Source organism: Gymnoscopelus braueri (genome assembly GCF_963280865.1).
Source record: "Gymnoscopelus braueri genome assembly, chromosome: 3".
Lineage (NCBI taxonomy): Eukaryota > Metazoa > Chordata > Actinopteri > Myctophiformes > Myctophidae > Gymnoscopelus > Gymnoscopelus braueri.
In genome coordinates this window covers 47914561-47933576 of record NC_137612.1, presented here as the reverse complement: position 1 = coordinate 47933576, position 19016 = coordinate 47914561, and the positions used below count along the sequence as shown (strand labels likewise).

Sequence of the window (19016 nt, the reverse complement as noted above, 5' to 3'; positions counted from 1 at the left end):
AACTATTGAGTATTTGGCCGCGGACCCCCATCTGAAAATGTTTTCTCCTGGAAGCTGGTCCTTGGCACAAAACTGTTTGAGAACTAATGATTTAGAAGGCATTTGCAGAATCGGCCTTAGGTATTTATGGGTTAATTTCTATGATTTCCTCCCCTTGGTAATTCAGGTGTAACAATGAAAACGAGTGGTACCAGATCCATGAGAACATCATACGCAAGTCCAGCACCAAGTACACAGCCCCCAGCAGCAACTACGGTACGATGGAGACACACAGCAGACAGAGAAAGTTAGCCAATTAAACCCAATATGGTTGAGCGGAGTCCCACAGGGCTCTATGCTAGTGTATTTTCTGTTTTCTGTTTGCTGAAAATAGCCGACCGGCTATTTTCAGCGAAAGCTTTCCCCACAACACGGATGCTGAGGTTTAAGTGGTTAGCCAAAATGTTGACCAATCTGTAACATAAATTACAGATTACCAATAGCTTTCTTCACTAAATGTGTTCATAAAGGTGTCTACTAACACCTCTCAATTAGTTCCAACCCAACTCCTCTGGGAAACTTTGTGGGAGGCAGTCAAAGTTGGGGAACCCAGAGGGCCATGGGCAAAAAAGTGGAAATTTTTTAATTAGCCAATATGAACTGGGATGTCAATATATGTTTTTTTTGGGGGTGCTGAATCCATTCCAACCATTAGTTTGTAGGTAAAGGACTACCTGGCCATGAACTCGGCAACACCTACTTTTCAGAGTATGTGAGTGGTAAATGAATATATGAGTGGTATATTTTGATTATTTGGGTTCCTAGAAAGTCAAATAAAGATTTCAAAATATGTTTCTGTTGGGTTTAGTTTAAATAATTTGCATAAAGGTGTTAGTAGACACCTTTATGGACACATTTGTGAAGAAAGCTATTGGTAAGCATTTATGTTCCAGATTGGTCACAAATGTGGCTAACTTTCCATAACTACAGGGAGAAACAATCTGACAACTGACAAGCTGTTATGAATTAAACATGTGTCTCACATCAGTCATGCATGCTTTTGTGTGTGTGTGTGTGTGTGTGTGTGTGTGTGTGTGTGTGTGTGTGTGTGTGTGTGTGTGTGTGTGTGTGTGTGTGTGTGCGTGTGCGTGTGTGCTTCAGGCCTGGTCATCTCCCTCCAGTTGTTCCGTGGAGACATGGAGCAGGTTCGCAGAGACTGTCCGGTCATCTTCAGCAGAGGAGTGGCCGTCACACGCAAACTAGGCTTCCCTGATGTCATCATGCCAGGTGAGGATCACATTCACGGTTGCACACATGCACCAATAGAGTACCGGAGTCCGACGTCACTCACTTCAGTTACCCCCCCCCCCCTGGGTCCAGTGGTGGAAAAAGTACTCGGATGTTTTACTTAAGTAAAAGTATCAATACTGCAATATAGAAATACTCAGTTACAAGCAAAAATCCGGAATAAAAAATTTACTTGAGTAAAAGTACAGAAGTATTGGTATCAAAATGTACTTAAGTACCAAAAGTAAAAGTACTAAAATGTTTGAAAATAGCCGATCTACAAGCTCACAACGCGTCGCGAGCTTGTAGATCGGCTATTTTCAAATAGCCTAGGTATAAAATAGGGCTGAAGGGGTTAATGTATGTTTTATAATATAATAACTTATATCTGCAAAGTAACTAATTACTAAAGTTTTCAAATAATTGTAGTGGAGTAGAAGTACAATATTTGCCTCTGAGAAGTAAAAGTACTGAAAATTGGAAATACTCCAGTAAAGTAAAAAATACCTCAAAATTGTACGTAAGTACAGTACTTGAGTACATGTACTTAGTTACTTTACACCACTGCCTGGGTCACCGAGTTGTTTACCCCATTCTAAATCCCATAGACATTTCCAACATCATGTGATATAAACAAATGAGTCTGGCGATATTATTCATAATGTGAGTCAAATCTGATGCTTTTAATTTGTGTAATGCTGTAGTGTGATCATAGTCTGGGGATATTAGCAGAACATTTTCCAATCTTGGAATAAATTCCTTACCAAAAGAAATCTTCACCAATGTGTTTGTAAAGGTGTCTAGTAACACATCTCACAAAGACTGAAATGCAGTTTCCCTAGGAGAATTTTTGACAGCTGCTGAAAGTTGGGGTACCCACCATTTCCCTGCATTTCCAATGCAGGAAAAAAAAATCAAAATGTAATTCTGTTTTAAGTAGCATGTGAGGGGTCAAACTAGGGTGTTCTTATGATTCTGAATCCATTGCAAGCATTTGTTTTGCACCAAAACCACTCCTTGGGCTAAAAACAGCCCAATCTCAATGGGCTTTTTACACAAAAAGTATACCTGGAAAATGATGGCTATGGCCGTTTTTAGCCCAAGGAGTGGTTTTGGTGCAAAACAAATGCTTGCAATGGATTCAGAATCATAAAAACACCCTAGTTTGACCCCTCACATGCTACTTAAAACAGAATTAAAATTAGATTTCTTTTCCCCTGCATGGAAATGGTGGGTACCCCAACTTTCAGCAGCTGTCAAAAATTCTCCTAGGGAAACTGCATTTCAGTCTTTGTGAGATGTGTTACTAGACACCTTTACAAACACATTGGTGAAAATTTTTTTTGGTAAGGAATTTATTCCAAGATTTTTTTAATATCCCCTGACTATCAAGTAGGGCATTCATTTAAAACACAAAAAGTTAAAATATGGAGATAAGAGGGTTTTGCCCGACGGCGACGAAATGTCATGAGATCAAAGGAGACTCTGGAATGTTTTTTGACGGAGCGTGACGTGCTTCAGTGGGGACGGAGAGTCACGTGATGTCCTACTGTAGTTTCCAACGCTACTTCCAGCTACCGTACCGCAGCAGAATTTATTTTTTTAATATCATAAACGATACAGAGTCACCTTCCTGAAAGAATCGGCTGACTTTTTTTTCTTCTTTTTCTCGAACACTTCTTATATGTTGAAAAAGTGTATGGGATTTAGAATGGAGAAAACAACAACTCTGAGACCCAGTCGGATAACAGAAGCGACGTCAGGACTTATTTTGCAAAATGCTTATTTTGCATGCATGTGCAGTTGCATGCACGCACGCACGCAGGCACTCACGCATGCACGCACTCACGCACGCACGCACGCACGCACACACTGACTTTTATTTGCCCAATGCTCTGGAAGTAATGCATACTGTATGTCCTTTGTCCGGTGCAGGTGACATCCGTAATGACCTGTACCTGACACTGGAGCGAGGGGACTTTGAGAGAGGAGGGAAGAGTGTGCAGAAGAACATAGAGGTCACCGTCTACGTCCTGTACGCCGATGGAGACATATTGAAGGTAGGGGGACGTGCTACTCGTCGGCGGTGGAAGAAGTACTCACATGTTTTACTTTGGGCTGAAAAACGTTGAAGACCCCTGGCGTACGGTTATGCAAGTATTACATTAATTTATGCCAGGTGCGTCCAGTGCAAGTGTTGATAAAATAGAATCAATATTCGGTTGCTGCATTGTCTATTTCTCGGTTCAAATATTTTCAAAAACAATTTTGAGCGTAGCGTTAAGCTGTAAATGACATTGTGTTTGTTTACATGGCAGCCATGTTGGATAAGGCACAAAATCAAGCAATGCAGATTGATATGAGCCAGGTGCTCTAAGCCTTTGATTAGACAGCACGGCCTGTTATTGAGTTCAGCTGTCATTATTCAAAAATAACACACCGCTGAATTCTGTGATTGACCAATCGGAATCAAGCATTCAACCAAGCCGTGTAATAACAGAGAACAATATAGGACTGAACCCATGTCCCTGTGGTGTCCCATTCTCAACATCATACTTATTGGACATTATCCAAAAACTGCATTAGTTAAAAACCCTCCAATTCCCATTGCATGAACCTTCATCAGAAGCCCCCATGCCTCTGCTCTCCCACTCTCACTAGTTTGGATATCGTGACTTTTCCCAAACTGCACATTTCCTTTGCCTTCTCCGCCTCTATTTCTGAGTTGCACCCTATTAACGAGTTTCCATCTCTTCTCCCAAAACTCTCACATACTTCACCTCTCCAACTCGTCCTCTAATGATTTGTATTAGCTTCAGCAGACCAACTTTCTTTACACAAAGCCCTCTGCAATCCTGCTTCCTACGTAGTCTTTCTCGCCTCACTCTCCATTCTGCATGAGCTAGCTTAATCTTTTATATTTCTGTACTTGCCTTCGGCCTTCCTGAGATTACTTCCTCTCTCACCACCTCTTCCCACTCACTCCATGACCTATGACCTATGAACTATGAACTATGGACCTATTTTAAATATTATCACCTGGAACAGTTTGCTTCAGAACAGCTTTGTTTGGCCTTCACTAGTGTACAGTCAGTGTCACAGTCATCATAGAGCGAGCGACAGAAGTGAATCAACTCAACCTAACTTTGTTGTTTGATCACTGGTTTACATGTGTAACAGTTAGTTGAACCTGGGGCGGCCGTAGCTGAGTGGGTAGAGTGGCAGCCTGGGAAACTTTTCCCAGTCCCCATGTGTCGAAGCATCCCTGAGTTCGACATTTAAAGGAGTAGTTCACCAAAAAAAAGATTTGTTTTCTAGCAATTACCCACCCCTTGAAGCCTTAAATTCATGGAGATGTATTTTTTTTGTCGCATTCCTGAGACAATAATTTGATGACCGGCAGAGTCTCCGGTAGGAGACTCAAAGAGTTTCGACCCAGTCATCAAATTATTGGCATAGGAATGCGACAAAAACAAAAAAAATCCATGAATTCAAAGCCTTGTGGGATGTGTAATTGATAGAAAATAAGTCATTTTTTGGGTGAACTACTCCTTTAACCCCTAACTGCTCCCTGAGGCGCTGCTCCTGTGATGCAGAATGAGTTAAATGCAGATATGATATATAGTGAGTTCAGACCAAATTATTATTATTAATCAATTATAAAAAAAAAAAAGATAATCAATTTTAATTTAGAGATTTTGCTTTTTTCCCTGCGTGACACTCTGTGAGCTTGTAGATCAGCTATTTTCACTATTTCCATTCAACACTGTTGTGCAACAAAGTATTAGAAAGGGCTAGTCAATTAGTCAATCATATTCATATAATAATCATATATTATGATTATATATAATAATCATTTAGATTACGTTGATTTGTTAAAAATAAGTAATTATTTTAAAAAAAAAGTGTTTCTGTGTAATCGATAGAACAATCACTAAGCAAATAATTGTTAGTTGCAGCCTTAGTTTACAGGTGTAAAAACATTGTACAAGCTTCATCAAGGAATGGATGAAAGGAATTAGTTTTGATATCTCTCTCTCTCTCTCTCTCTTTCTCTCTCTCTGTCTCCCCCCCAGGATTGCATCAGTCTTGGTTCTGGGGAGCCCAACATCGCAGAGCACCGTTCCTTTGTTCTATACCACAACAACAGTCCTCGATGGGGCGAGGTGCTCAAACTGCCCATTCCCATAGACCGATTCAGGGGGTCGCACCTGCGCTTCGAGTTCAGGCACTGCTCCAGTGAGTAGGCTGTCACTCACTTCCGATCAGTCCAAGCGTCGTGAGCTTTATACATTTCCTTGAACCACTTTTGTATTTTAAGTGGTTAAAGGAAATCTATAAATTCTAGGAATCTCTGAATGTCTGTATGTATGTCTGTCCACATATGTGCAGAACCACTCATCTGATCAACTTCACACTTGGTGGGTGTATTGCTGAGGATCCAAAAGCAGTGCAGCGTCAAGTGTGAAGTCAGTTGGATAAGCAGTTCTACAGAACTGGCCCCGTCCGAACAGGCATGCGTTCCCATTCCCATCCCCATGGTGTTTTCTGGTTTTCTTGTGTTCTCATATTCAGATTTGAAACTAATCGTAAATGTCTTTCTTTCTTTCTTTCTTTCTTTCTTTCTTGCTTTCTTGCTTGCTTTCCTTTGCCAGCCAAGGACAAAGGTGAGAAGAAGTTGTTTGGCTTCTCCTTCACTCCCCTGATGAGAGAAGATGGGACCACACTATCGGATGAGAGCCACGAGCTCTATGTCTACAAGGTCAGGGTCTGTCTGTCTGTCTGTCTGTCTGTCTGTCTGTCTGTCTGTCTGTCTGTCTGTCTGTCTGTCTGTCTGTCTGTCTGTCTGTCTGTCTGTCTGTCTGTCTGTCTGTCTGTCTGTCTGTCTGTCTGTCTGTCTGTCTGTCTGTCTGTCTGTCTGTCTGTCTGTCTGTCTGTCTGTCTGTCTCCATGTCCCTGTCTGCCTCCCATGTCTCTCTCTAACCCAGAACTCTGAACTTATACTTAAAACTAGAAAAAGTGCTCCTTGGAGCACAGGTCTCCGCCAGGTGGCGCTATAATAGGGAAATATGTGAAAAGGGTGTCATTTCTTCTTTCAATCGGACACTGGATTCATGATTTGAAGCATTTTTTCCAAAAATGTGTTTTGCAAAATTAGACCTGCTGGTGGCGCTATAACAGGCCAATGTGAAAGGGGTGGCATTTCTTCCTCGGCCTAGTGGTAATGTGCGTGTGCAATTTTATGGAAATGGCAAGCTGCGTTCATGATTTGAGACAGTTTGTTCAAAACGGACCAATCCTGCAAACTTTGGAAGCCAACCTTAGCCAATGAGGATGGAATATGGGAAATCGGACATATCCGGGTTGATCACATGACTATAGAGATACTGTGTACTGATTTGCATGACGTTAGGTTAAAAGCTGTAGGAGTAATGGGAAAAAAATGGGTTTTGAAAAAATCGGCCTCCTGGTGGCGCTATGACAGGCCCATGTGAAAAATGTGGGGCAGAGGTTCTGAATTGGCATCCAGGGAGTGTGTGTGCACAGTTTTGCAGCGACCGGGCCAACGGTGCCGGAGATTAGCTGCTAACACACGGACAGGACGGACGGACGGACGGACACACGGACGGACGGACAGGGGGCAAAACATACTCTCTCGCCATGCCTTTCGGCCTGGCGGAGACAAAAAGATAAATCTTCTAAAATAGCTAAAATAGCAGGTTGCGTTGTGAGTGACCTTGTACATCGTCCCATTGTTATGACAACCACTTATGGAAGTTTTCATTCTATAATGTTTCCACTCACTCTCTCCAGTGGTGGAAAGTAACTAAGTACATTTACTCAAGTACTGTACTTAAGTACAATTTTGAGGTATTTTTACTTTACTGGAGTTCTGTACTTTTACTTCTACTCCACTACATCTCAGAGGCAAATATTGTACTTTTACTCCATTACAATTATTTGAAAACTTTAGTTACTTTGTAGATATAAATTATCATGTTATTAAACACACTTTAGCCCTAATTTATACATAGGCTATTTGAAAATAGCCGATCTACAAGCTCACAATGCGTCGCATCGCGACGCATTGTGAGCTTGTAGATCGGCTATTTTCAAATATTTTAGTACTTTTACTTTTGGTACTTTAAGTACATTTTGACGCCAATACTTTTGCACTTTTACGCAAGTAACATTTTGATCACAGGCCTTGTACTTGTATAACAGAGTATTTCTACATTGTGGTATTGCTACTTTAACTTAAGTAAAATATCTGAGAACTTCTTCCACCACTCACTCTCTCTCTCCCTCCCTCCATCAGTGTGACGAGAACAGCACCTTCACCAACCACGCGTTGTACCTGGGCCTGCCCTGCTGCAAGGAGGACTTCAACAGCTGTCCCAGCATCCCCTCCAGCCTCGTCTTCCAGCGCAGTGCCAAGGAGACCCTGTGGATCTCCACACAGCTGTCCTCCACCAAGCTCACGCAGAACGGTACGGCAGTGTTGATTTTGACAGCAAATTTTGATTTAGTTTAACATAGTCTTTTGAATAAAATTCCATTTAGTTTTAGTCATATTTTAGTCATCTTAAATGTTTTAGTTTTAGTCTAGTTTTAGCCGACTAAATATCATCAAGATTATAGTATCAAGATTATAGTTGACTAAATCGTGTAATGGCTGATTTTACACAATGCGCTGCAACGCGTTGTGAGCTTGTAGATCTGCTATTTTCACAGCGCAATACCTGAGCGCAACAAAAACATAAAATGACTTGTCTTTTAGTTCTACTGGATCTCTTCTCCACTAGTCTCTCACTAACATTTAGTCGAGTTTTTATTTGTTGATAAAATTGTCAATATATTTAGTCTTAGTTTTAGTTTATCATTTATCATAGCTTAGTTTTTATTTAGTTTTCGCCAGTGAAAAAAGGTAGTCGACGAACATTTTCACGGGTTCTAAATGTGTCGGTAGTTCTCAACCTTTTTCAGGCCGTGACCCCCCCAAAATAATCATATTTGAACTGGGGACCCACCCCCCCACCCTGACTTGGAATTGTAGGAGTTGAGGCATTACATTTAGTTTGACTCGGTTCCACAGATAAATATTGTGAAAATAGGCATTTGGGGGGCGAGGTTGTGAGCTTGTAGATCGTCTATTTTCAAAATGTTTGCCTCTTTCTTATATTATTTGACAATTTGGCCAATGTTTGAGCAGTTTATATAGTACAGTTTGTTTGTTGGTTACTTTTGATGCAGTAATGGTCATTCTTTTTTGGAGGTATTAAAAAGGTCTTAAAAGCCCTTAAATTGTCAATTCATTGTCATCTGGGGACCCCCTCAAAATCATGTGGGGACCCGACCCATACGATTCCCAGGGCTTCCCCCACAGGGCTCTAGACTATAGATCCTGTTGTAGTTCCTCATTGCACCAAATCTCGTTGCCGAAAATAGCCGATCTACAAGCTCACAACGCATCACAAAGCGGTGTAATTATTATCTGACAGAACGGAGCTATGGTACAACAGCACAGTTTATCGTCTCTGTCGGGTGGAAACCTCACATATCCAAAACTGTTACTTTTCAGGATTCAAATTCAAAAGCATCAAAAGTAGCAGATCTACAAGCTCGAAGCGTGTCGCTTCGCGTCGCGTTTCGAGTTGTAGATCTGCTACTTTTGATGCTTTTGTGTGACGCTGTAGTGTGATCGCGTAGGGCGTTCATTTACAAACAAACAGCAACGATACTGTATGTGTGTTGTTGTCTTCCAGTGGACCTGTTGGCTCTGTTGAAGTGGAAGGCCCACCCAGAGAGGGTCATGGACATCCTCAGTCGCCTCAGACACGTCAGTGGAGAGGAGATAGTCAAGGTGAGCCTCCAGGAACAGCAAGGCATTGTGGGAGGAAGACAGTCTTTATAAGACTTGATAGTTGCAATCATTTTTTGCATAATCATCATAATCATTTCCATGTTGAAAAATATTCATATATAACATTTTCAAAAATAGTGGAAATAGCTGATAAACTGAAAACGCATTTGAGCTTGTAGCTATTGAGCTATTTCCAATATTAAGTTATTAAGAGGTGTTAGTTATTAAGTTATTAAATATGTATGTTATTTGTCATATCTGCCCTGTGCGACTTTAGTTTATGAAGCCTAAAAGCCAAACGGAAATGTTATTTCTATTCATAATGTTCATAATGAACAGAAACAGAAACACAAGTAAATCGTTAGTCACAGTTATTTGAGCGACAATTCATCATCAGGTAAAATGTCTTAATCGTGACAGCCCTATGCATGTGGGCATTATGTGCGTGTGTGTGTGTGTGTGTGTGTGTGTGTGTGTGTGTGTGTGTGTGTGTGTGTGTGTGTGTGTGTGTGTGTGTGTGTGTGTGTGTGTGTGTGTGTGTGTGTGTGTGTGTGTGTGTGTGTGAGATGGAGGTTGACCATCTGTGACGTTGTGTATTATGTTACAGTTTCTCCAAGACATCCTGGACACGCTGTTTGCCATCCTTGACGACAACACAGACAAGTATGGCCCACTGGTCTTCCAGTCACTGGTAAGTATGTGTGTGTGTGTGTGTTTACATTATTTACACAGCTCTAGTGCTGGTTTGATTGATTGAATACTTTATTAACACGTTTGAAAACAGTTCGGCAGTACAGTAAAAATTAAAAAAGCTATGCTAAAAGGATAACACAAAAAACGTGTTGTTTCCACTGTGGTCCATTGTACCCAATTCATCACCAAGACATACAGCACAATACATTACATATCAGCAACAATACTAAATGCAGCGTTGCTGTCGACCTCTTATCTCCCTATTATAACTTTTTGTGTTTTTTCGTAAACTAACGCCCTACTTGATCATACTACAGCGTCACACAAAAGCATTAAAAGTAGCAGATCTGCAAGCTCGAAACGCGGCACGAAGAGCTTGTAGATCTGCTAAGTTTGCTATTTTTTTATTTGAATCCTGAATCCTTGAATCCTGATGAGGTTTCCACCCAACAGAGACGATATACTTACAGTAATAAACTTGCGTGCACACGCACACACACACACACACACACACACACACACACACACACACACACACACACACACACACACACACACACACACACACACACACATACACATACACATACACATACACATACACACATACTGTATACATACACATACACACACACACACACACACACACACACACACACACACACACACACACACACACACACACACACACACACACACACACACACACACACACACACACCTCTCTCTCTTCCTGTTGTTCTCCCGCTTTCTGTTTGTCTCTCTCTTTCTCATGTGTTCATCATTAATAATAATAATTGCACTCCAGACAAGCATATTAAAGAATAGAGAATGAATCATTAATTCAAGATCAGAAAGATCAATGTCATAAATGTCATAAATGTCATGATAGTATACAGTAGGCTATATTTAGAGTAATGATTAATGATTAGGGAACCGGACAGAACATGCAGTTTGAGGAGGTCAGAGAGGTAGAGGGGAGCCAGGTTGTGGAGTGCCTGTGGATTAACCCTCTTTATTTCTGTCTGTCTGTCTGTCTGTCTGTCTGTCTGTCTGTCTGTCTGTCTGTCTGTCTGTTTGTCTGCCTGCCTGCCTGCCCGCCTGTCTGTCTGTCTGTCTGTGTCTGTTTCCTCAGGTGTTCATCATTAACCTGCTCAGGGACAGTAAGTACTACCACTTCAGGCCCGTCATGGACACCTACATCCAGAAGCACTTTGCCGGAGCTCTGGCTTACAAGTGAGTGCTTCACCCTGAACCTATTACTGTACTGTACCTCAGACTGCAACTAACGTGACTCACTATATACAGTATATATACATATATATACATATATATATGTATATATATATATATATATATATATATATATATATATATATATATATATATATATATATATATATATATATATTTATTATTATTATTATTATTATTATTTTATTTTTATTTTTAAACCCTACCTGACCCTACCTAGAATGACCATACTAGCAGTACTTGAAGTTACTGCCATGCAGTACCAGCCATTTTCCACAGTGTACCATCTCAAACATTTGTCTCAAACATTTGTCATTCAGATTCAGATTAAATTATTTGTCATGTTATATGATGTTATTAATAATGAAAATAAAAGTTACTCGCTTTTGTGTGTGTGTGTGTGTGTGTGTGTTTCGCATGTGTGTGTGTGCGTGTGCATGTGCGTGTGCGTGTGTGTTTATGTGTGTGTGTGTGTGACAGGGAGTTGATCCGTTGTCTGAAGTGGTACATGGATCGCTCTGCAGAGGTGGTGAGACAGGACCACATACAAGAGGCCATGAGGGTGAGCGACCTTCCACTATATATACTATATATATATATATATATACTATATCCACTATAAACATATAACTGTCTGTCTGTCCCTCTCCCTCTCCCTCTCCCTCTCCCTCTGTCTCTGTCTCTGTCTCTGTCTCTGTCTCTGTCTCTGTCTCTGTCTCTGTCTCTGTCTCTGTCTCTGTCTCTGTCTCTGTCTCTGTCTCTGTCTCTGTCTCTCTCTCTGTGTCTCTCTCTCTCTCTCTCTCCCCCAGGCCTTGGAGTATCTGTTTAAGTTCATCGTTCAGTCTCGTATCTTGTACTCGCGGGCCACCTGTGGTCTGGAGGAGGACCAGTTCAGGGTCAGCATCCAGGAGCTGTTCCAGTCCATCCGCTTCGTCCTGAGCCTGGACAGCCGCAACACCGAGACCCTCGTCTTCACACAGGTGAGGACAGGATGCCAGGACGCATGAGTATATATATATACATCACCTTATTGGCTTAGGAATGCTACAAAAACCAAAGAAAATGCCATGAATTCAAGGCTTCATGGGGTGTGTTTATTGATAGAAAATAAGTCATTTTTGGGGTGAACTCCTTTAACCCTGTAGTTTACAGTGATTTCTCAATACGTTTGATATCGTAGTCTCTTATAGCTCATATAGTTTCCAGTTTAGACGTTTCTTTTGTGACCAGTGGTGGAAAAAGTACTCAAATTTAAAAGGTAGCAATAGAATACTGCAATGTAGAAGTACTCTGTTTCAAGTAAAAGTCTGGAATTAAAAAAATTACTTGAGTAAAAGTACTAAAGTATTGGTATCAAAATGTACTTAAAATACCAAAAGTAGAAACTCATTATGCAGGATGTCCCATTTCACAAGTTTTCAAATGTATAAAATGTATAAAAATCATAGCAGATCTACAAGCTCACAATGCGTCGCATCGCAACGCATTGTGAGCTTGTAGATCTGCTATTTTCAAATGGAAGAAATGTATATAGGGCTGAAGTGGTTAATGTATGTTTTGTAATAATAATCAAAATCTACAAAGTAACTAGTAACTAAAGTTTTAAAATAATTGGACTGGAGTAAAAGTACAATATTTGCCTCTGAGATGTAGTGGAGTAGAAGTTAAAGTATTGAAAATTGGAAATTAAAAAAAAAAGTCAAAAGTGTACTTAAGTACAGTACTTGAGTAAATGTACTTAGTTACTTTCCACCACTGTGTGTGACATGTTCTTAGACCGTTAGTTTCTTCTGGAGAGATTCCCATCGGCTTTTTTAGTTGCTTTAATCTGATTCTCCATCCCTCTATGACACCCCCACCGTCCTCTGCCTCTGCCTCTGAATCTTTTCCTTTGCTCTCTATCCATCCCCTTTACCAAAACACTTTGCCATCCCATAACGCTCTCCTCCATCCTTTTCGGGGGCCCAAATTGTCCCCCCCCCCCAACCTGACCAGCACCCCCACCACCACCACCACCACCAGTCTAGCCCTGGCTCGACCCCAGCCCCAGGTCCTTGTGTCGGGGCCCTTACCACCTCTCCCTTAGCTTCCAGTCCAGCCCTGATGCAGGGCCAAAGCTCCCAAAGCCCTAGTGCCCCAGGACAGGCTCCCAGTAGCGGGCAAGGAGGCACCACCTGCTCTCAGGGGTGGAGCTCCAGCTCTCAGCGCCCCTCTCCTCTGTCAGTAAGTAAAAAAAAAAAAAAAACGGTTCCAAGGAACATCGTGACCCCCCTCTCCCCTGTTTGTGGAACTAACGGCACACACACACACACACACACACACACACTCACACGCACACACACACACACACACACACACACGCGCACACACACACACACACACACACACACACAAACAACCACACCCGCACCCTTGTGCAATGCCCCCTTACACTGGCACACGCACTCCCTCACACACACAAACACACCCATTATGCAGCCCTGTGATTGTCCGTGAAGGAAACACACATTCCCTCACACACCTTTGCATATCACCTGTCCTTATATATACATAAATCATCAGACCCTGTGATGCTGGCCTCAAGCACATGTCTTCAGTCATAATTATCATCCCCACCTTTAAAGGGACCTTTCAAACATGTTTGGGGTCATTTTAGCGTCTACTCTGGCTTTTGTGTTTCAACCCAGACAGTTTTTAAGTAGCTTGATCCAGTATTTATAATATTTTAAAAAATGTTGGGGAAAAATAATAAAATAAAATAAGATAAACGAAAAGATTAATTGAAAAAACACGGCCCACTCACATATTAGAAGGACAATATCAGTCACCAGAACCAAGGACGGTGTTTTCAATGAATCTAACATGGGTAAAATGGAGTTTGAAGTTACAATGGGTTTGTATAGGAAGGGGGCATGTCTGATAAAATGAATATAAAATATCTAAATACTGAATCAAGCAACTTAAAAACTTAAAGCACAAAAGCCTGTGTAGACGTTAAAATGACGCCAAACATGTTTGAAATATCCCTTTAAGCACCAGCCCATGTCCCCTGTGTCACCACGGCCACTGTCAGTCCTCAAAACGTGTTTTCAGCAACATCTGACTGATTTCGGTAACAAAGGTCACATCATACCAATATAACCTGGTCTCTCTCTCTCTCTCTCTCTCTCTCTCTCTCTCTCTCTCTCTCTCTCTCTCTCTCTCTCTCTCTCTCTCTCTCTCTGTATTTGCTATAGAGTGGTGACTCATGCTAACCCTTCACTTGCTAACTCTATCATGCTAACCTCACACCTGACATCATGCTGCTCACATCCTAAACAAGTGCTTCTCAAACTTTTTTAATTACAAGCAGGCCCATGCAGTTAGCTATGCATGTTAGGCCACGGACCTCCATAACTCTTCCATTTGTACACTGTCAGAGTTATGGGGGTCCACCTAGCTGTAAGTGTCCATTTGGTTCCTATAGTATCAGTCATTTTGCTGGGGACCCCCTGGGAACCCTCTCAAGGATTGAGAACCACTGTCCTAAGCAACACAGAACCACCTAACTGCCTTACTGTTGCTTTGTACACACTAAACTGTGTGATTCTGTGTGTGTGCGTGTGTGTTTATTGTCTTGGTTTGGAACTATGTAATTCTGTGTGTGTGTGTGTGTGTGTGTGTGTGTGTGTGTGTGTGTGTGTGTGTGTGTGTGTGTGTGTGTGTGTGTGTGTGTGTGTGTGTGTGTGTGTGTGTGTGTGTGTGTGTGTGTGTGTGTGTGTGTGTGCGTGCGTGCGGCTTGTCTTAGGTTTGGAACTAACTAATCATGAATATTCACAGGCTATTTTACTGTGTTGTTGTGTAACCTTTTTCTCCTTTGCAGTCCGCTGTCAAGGTACTTCTGAGGACAAATTTACACACACACACACACACACACACACACACACACACACACACACACACACACACACACACACACACACACACACACACACACACACACACACACACATACACACACTGTGTGAGCGTGCCTGCACGCGTGTGTGCGTGCTGTGTTTTATTACCACTGTCTTTCTCTTTCACAACACTCTCTCCCTCTCTGTTCTCCTCTCTATACACCTAAACAGTCCGTTTGATCATTAATGGCTTTCTTTTTGTTTACATTTCTCCCTACTCATTAAAATGTTACCAAACGTGCCTGAAAGAATAACTGATGCAATGTTGGCTAAACCACACTGTGCAGTTAAAAAGTCATGGATGTTTCGCTAATTCATCTTTTCTTCAGGAATCTTTTTCGGCCAGACTTTTCAAATCAATCAGCACTTAAAAAATGCATTAAAACGCAATGCTTGGTGACTGTTGGCTCTGACAGTTAGGGCACAGTTAGGGGGGGGCAACAGAGAACTGATTACAGTCAAGTATTTTCTTTTACAGCGAAAGGACACAATGACAGAGAAAGGGTTTTCCATATTTCTATTTTGACATTTATGTATGGTTCCTATGGTTCCTAACAATACATCCGTCATGCTTTCTTGTTTATCTCTGTCGGGGGGAAACCTCAAGTCCAAAACTGTAAAAAATATATCAAAATTAGCTGCGCGCAACGTTTGCGGATCTGCTACTTTTCATACTTCTGTGTGACGCTGTGCAAGTAGGGCATTGAAGGAGTTGTTCCCCCCCCAAAAATACTTCTTTTCTATAAATTACACACCCCATAAAGGCGTTAAAGAGATTTTTTTGTTTTTGTCGCATTCCCGAGACAATAATTTGATGACCGGGTCATCTGTCAGTAGAAGACTCACTGGTATACTCTTTGAGTCTCCTACTGAGTACGCCGGACATCAAATAATTGTCTTAAAAAATCACCATGAATTCAAGGCTTCATGGGGTGTGTAATTGATAGAAAATAAGTAATTCTTCAGGTGATCGGGCTACTCCTTTACGAAAAAACATGTTTTTATAATATGTAATTAGAACATGGAGATAAGAGGTTTCTGCCCGACAGCAACGATAAGTTTGTCTGTTGTCTGTTAAACGTCGGGTCGGTGTGATTCTCACAGAGCGTTTCTGGATTTGCATTTTGAACCCATGGATTCTGACACGACAACAAGTCCATTAGTCTGAAACGGAGGTTTTGTCTGCCTTCTCCTCTGGACAGGCGGCTCTGTTGAACTCCTTCCCGGCCATCTTCGATGAACTCCTGCAGATGTTCAGCGTGCAGGAGGTGGCGGAGTTCGTGCGCGGCACGCTGGGCAGCATGCCCTCCACCGTGCACATAGGACAGTCCATGGACGTGGTCAAACTGCAGTCCATCGCTCGCACCGTGGACAGCAAACTCTTCTCTTTTCCCGGTAAAGGCTTTTGTTTCTTTTTTATGGATGAAGATTTGACAGGATGAACAGATTTAAAACATCCGTTAATCAAAACGAAAAGGGGGGAAAAAAAGAAGAAGAATATTTATTATATTTATTATATCGTCTCTGTTGGGTGGAAACCTCATTATGTCCTAAACTGTTAGAAGTTAGAATATGGAGATAAGAGTTTTTTGCCCGACAGCAACGATATAGTAGCTATAATAGTAAGTCATCAATGTGCTATATTTTTCCTCTGTGTGTTAATAAGCATGTGCATCCAGTTGTATAAATGAAGCATCGCGTTAGTTCATGCAGGGAACAGGAGTCATATACGCCCCAGCTGTAACCAGTCTGCTGATTGCTTTCAATCAGCCACGCTTTCCTACACACCAATCACACCTCATTCCCTCAACAAGGCGGTCCGTTTAAATACGGCTCCCTTAGCCTTGTTCCCAGCCTTATTACATCATCTGCGAAGAGAAAAGCCTCGTCGCGACCTAATGCAGAGAGTGTCTATAGGGGCGGGACTTCCGTTGTACGTATCTCCCCCGGAAATGATCTTTTTCGACCAATCACAACACTCGTGTCATTCACGGAGAATGTAAACACATTTGTAAAGTGTTAATGTCATTTCCTTGTGCGGTATTTCCACCAAATTCCGGTACTTCTGTTTAGACACTCAACCGGCTAGGTCGTGGCCCAGCATGCAGCTCTCTCCTACACTGGATATCTGCTTTTCAATTGCTGCCACACACTGCTGCTGCTGGCAAAGCTTGCCTCCACCACCCCAGCCTCCACCTTACAGTTATTTAGTCTTGCATTACTCAAACGTTTAAACTGGTTAAGCTGAAATTCATGTGTGCATGGCTCTAAAGTAAACAGAAATTCATCTTTGCATGGCTCTAACTGAATTCAACGTTCTACGGCTTTAATGTTCAACTGCATTCAAGTTTGCATGACTCAGGTTCATCGGATTAAATGTCTTGCTATGGGGCCCGCTCTTGTATACCTGTGGGGGGGGGGGGGCTTGCATAGCGTTCCCTGATTTTTGCTTAGCATGCTGCTTAGCAAAATGTACGGAACGTCTTAAAGAGCGGAGCCATTAACGCCAAGTTTAACTGTATTCCATTTGATGCAATAAATGGTAAATCTACTTGTGATGTGAATGTAACCTTCTTTTGATCAATGTTTGGATCTATTATGTAATATGCTTTCTGTACAGATCCAAATAAAATAATTAAAATGTGTGTCTGCGTGTGCGTGTGTGTGTGTGTGTGTGTGTGTGCGTGTGTGTGTGTGTGTGTGTGTGTGTGTGTGTGTGCAGAGTCTCGTAGAGTGCTCTTACCGGTGGTGTTGCATCACATCCATCTACACCTCAGGCAGCAGAAAGAGCTGCTAATCTGTTCTGGAATCCTCAGCTCTATATTCTCCATCATCAAGACCGGCTCACTGGTAACACACACGCACGCACACGCACACACATACAGATACGTACAGTACATGGACAATGCAGACACACATGCTAAACATGCTAAAGCAATACAATTACATTACAATTACAGTTTTCAGTTTTACTAACTAACAACTAAACCCAAAGACATTCTCTCTTTGATTTTAGTTAAGTCGTACACAGTACAGTTTCAATTTTACTTTTCATTTTTATTTCAGTAAACTGAAAAATGTGTTTTCACTTTTCGTTTTGGTTGTTTTGTTAGTTTTAGCATCGTCCTGTTTTATAGCTCACTATAACTGTGGTTCTCAGATGTTTTCAAGTCAAGGACCCCTAAACGGATATGTATCTGCTGCAGACCCCCATCTTTCTATATTTGTCGATATATTTTAACCACTTTATCCATTTATATGTTGGCTTTTCAAAAAATAGCAGATGTACAAGCTCGCAGCGCGGCACGAAGTGACGCACTGTGAGCTTGTAGATCTGCTATTTTTGAATAGCCAACACATAAATGTATTTAAGTGGTTACATTGATTGTGATGCTATTTTAACTACTTTTGATGGGGACCTCCTGGAAACCTCCCCAAGGACCCCTGGGGGTCCCCAGACCCCACTTTGAGAACCACTGCACTATTAACCACCCTGTCCGTCCGTCCCTGCCGCAGGAATCGTCGGTGCAGGAGGAGGTGGAGATGATGGTGGAGTCCCTGTTGGACGTCCTGCTCCAGACGCTGCTGGCGATCATGAGCAAGAGCCAATGGCAGGACGGGGCGGTAAGGGGCCAACGCTGTCCGCAGTGCACAGCCGAGATCACTGTTAGTAACTAACAATACCACTACTATACTACTACTGTCATTATACCACTTCACCTCCATCCATACATTCATTCGTTCATTAATTTTTTTCATTTTTCATTTTTCATTTTTCATTTTTCATTTTTCATTTTTTTAATTTTTTCGTTTTTTCATTCGTTCATTCGTTCATTCAATTCCGTTTTATCCGTCCGTCCCTGCGGTCTGCTCTAGACTCTATTCTTTCCTACTCTGCAGTGCAGTCAAGGCGAGACCTGGCAACCCTTCTGAAACAGTGACGTGATTGGCCGATAGCGAAAAGAATCTACAGTAATGCTGCCCTTATCACTGCATGTAAA

General features: G+C 41.8%; 1 protein-coding gene across 1 annotated transcript in view; it reads left to right on the top strand.

Annotated features, from left to right (window-relative positions):
• LOC308082002 (dedicator of cytokinesis protein 3-like) overlaps positions 1-19016 on the top strand; it is a gene marked incomplete at its 3' end in the record, with an annotated part of 230792 nt that overhangs the window by 180602 nt on the left and 31174 nt on the right. The window contains 14 exon segments of the mRNA XM_080423612.1: positions 167-255; positions 1141-1266; positions 3202-3326; positions 5343-5505; positions 5922-6028; positions 7586-7757; positions 9033-9130; positions 9738-9821; positions 10959-11059; positions 11558-11639; positions 11887-12057; positions 16218-16410; positions 17738-17865; positions 18532-18681. Coding sequence (XP_080279738.1) covers positions 167-255; positions 1141-1266; positions 3202-3326; positions 5343-5505; positions 5922-6028; positions 7586-7757; positions 9033-9130; positions 9738-9821; positions 10959-11059; positions 11558-11639; positions 11887-12057; positions 16218-16410; positions 17738-17865; positions 18532-18681 — 1789 coding nt within the window.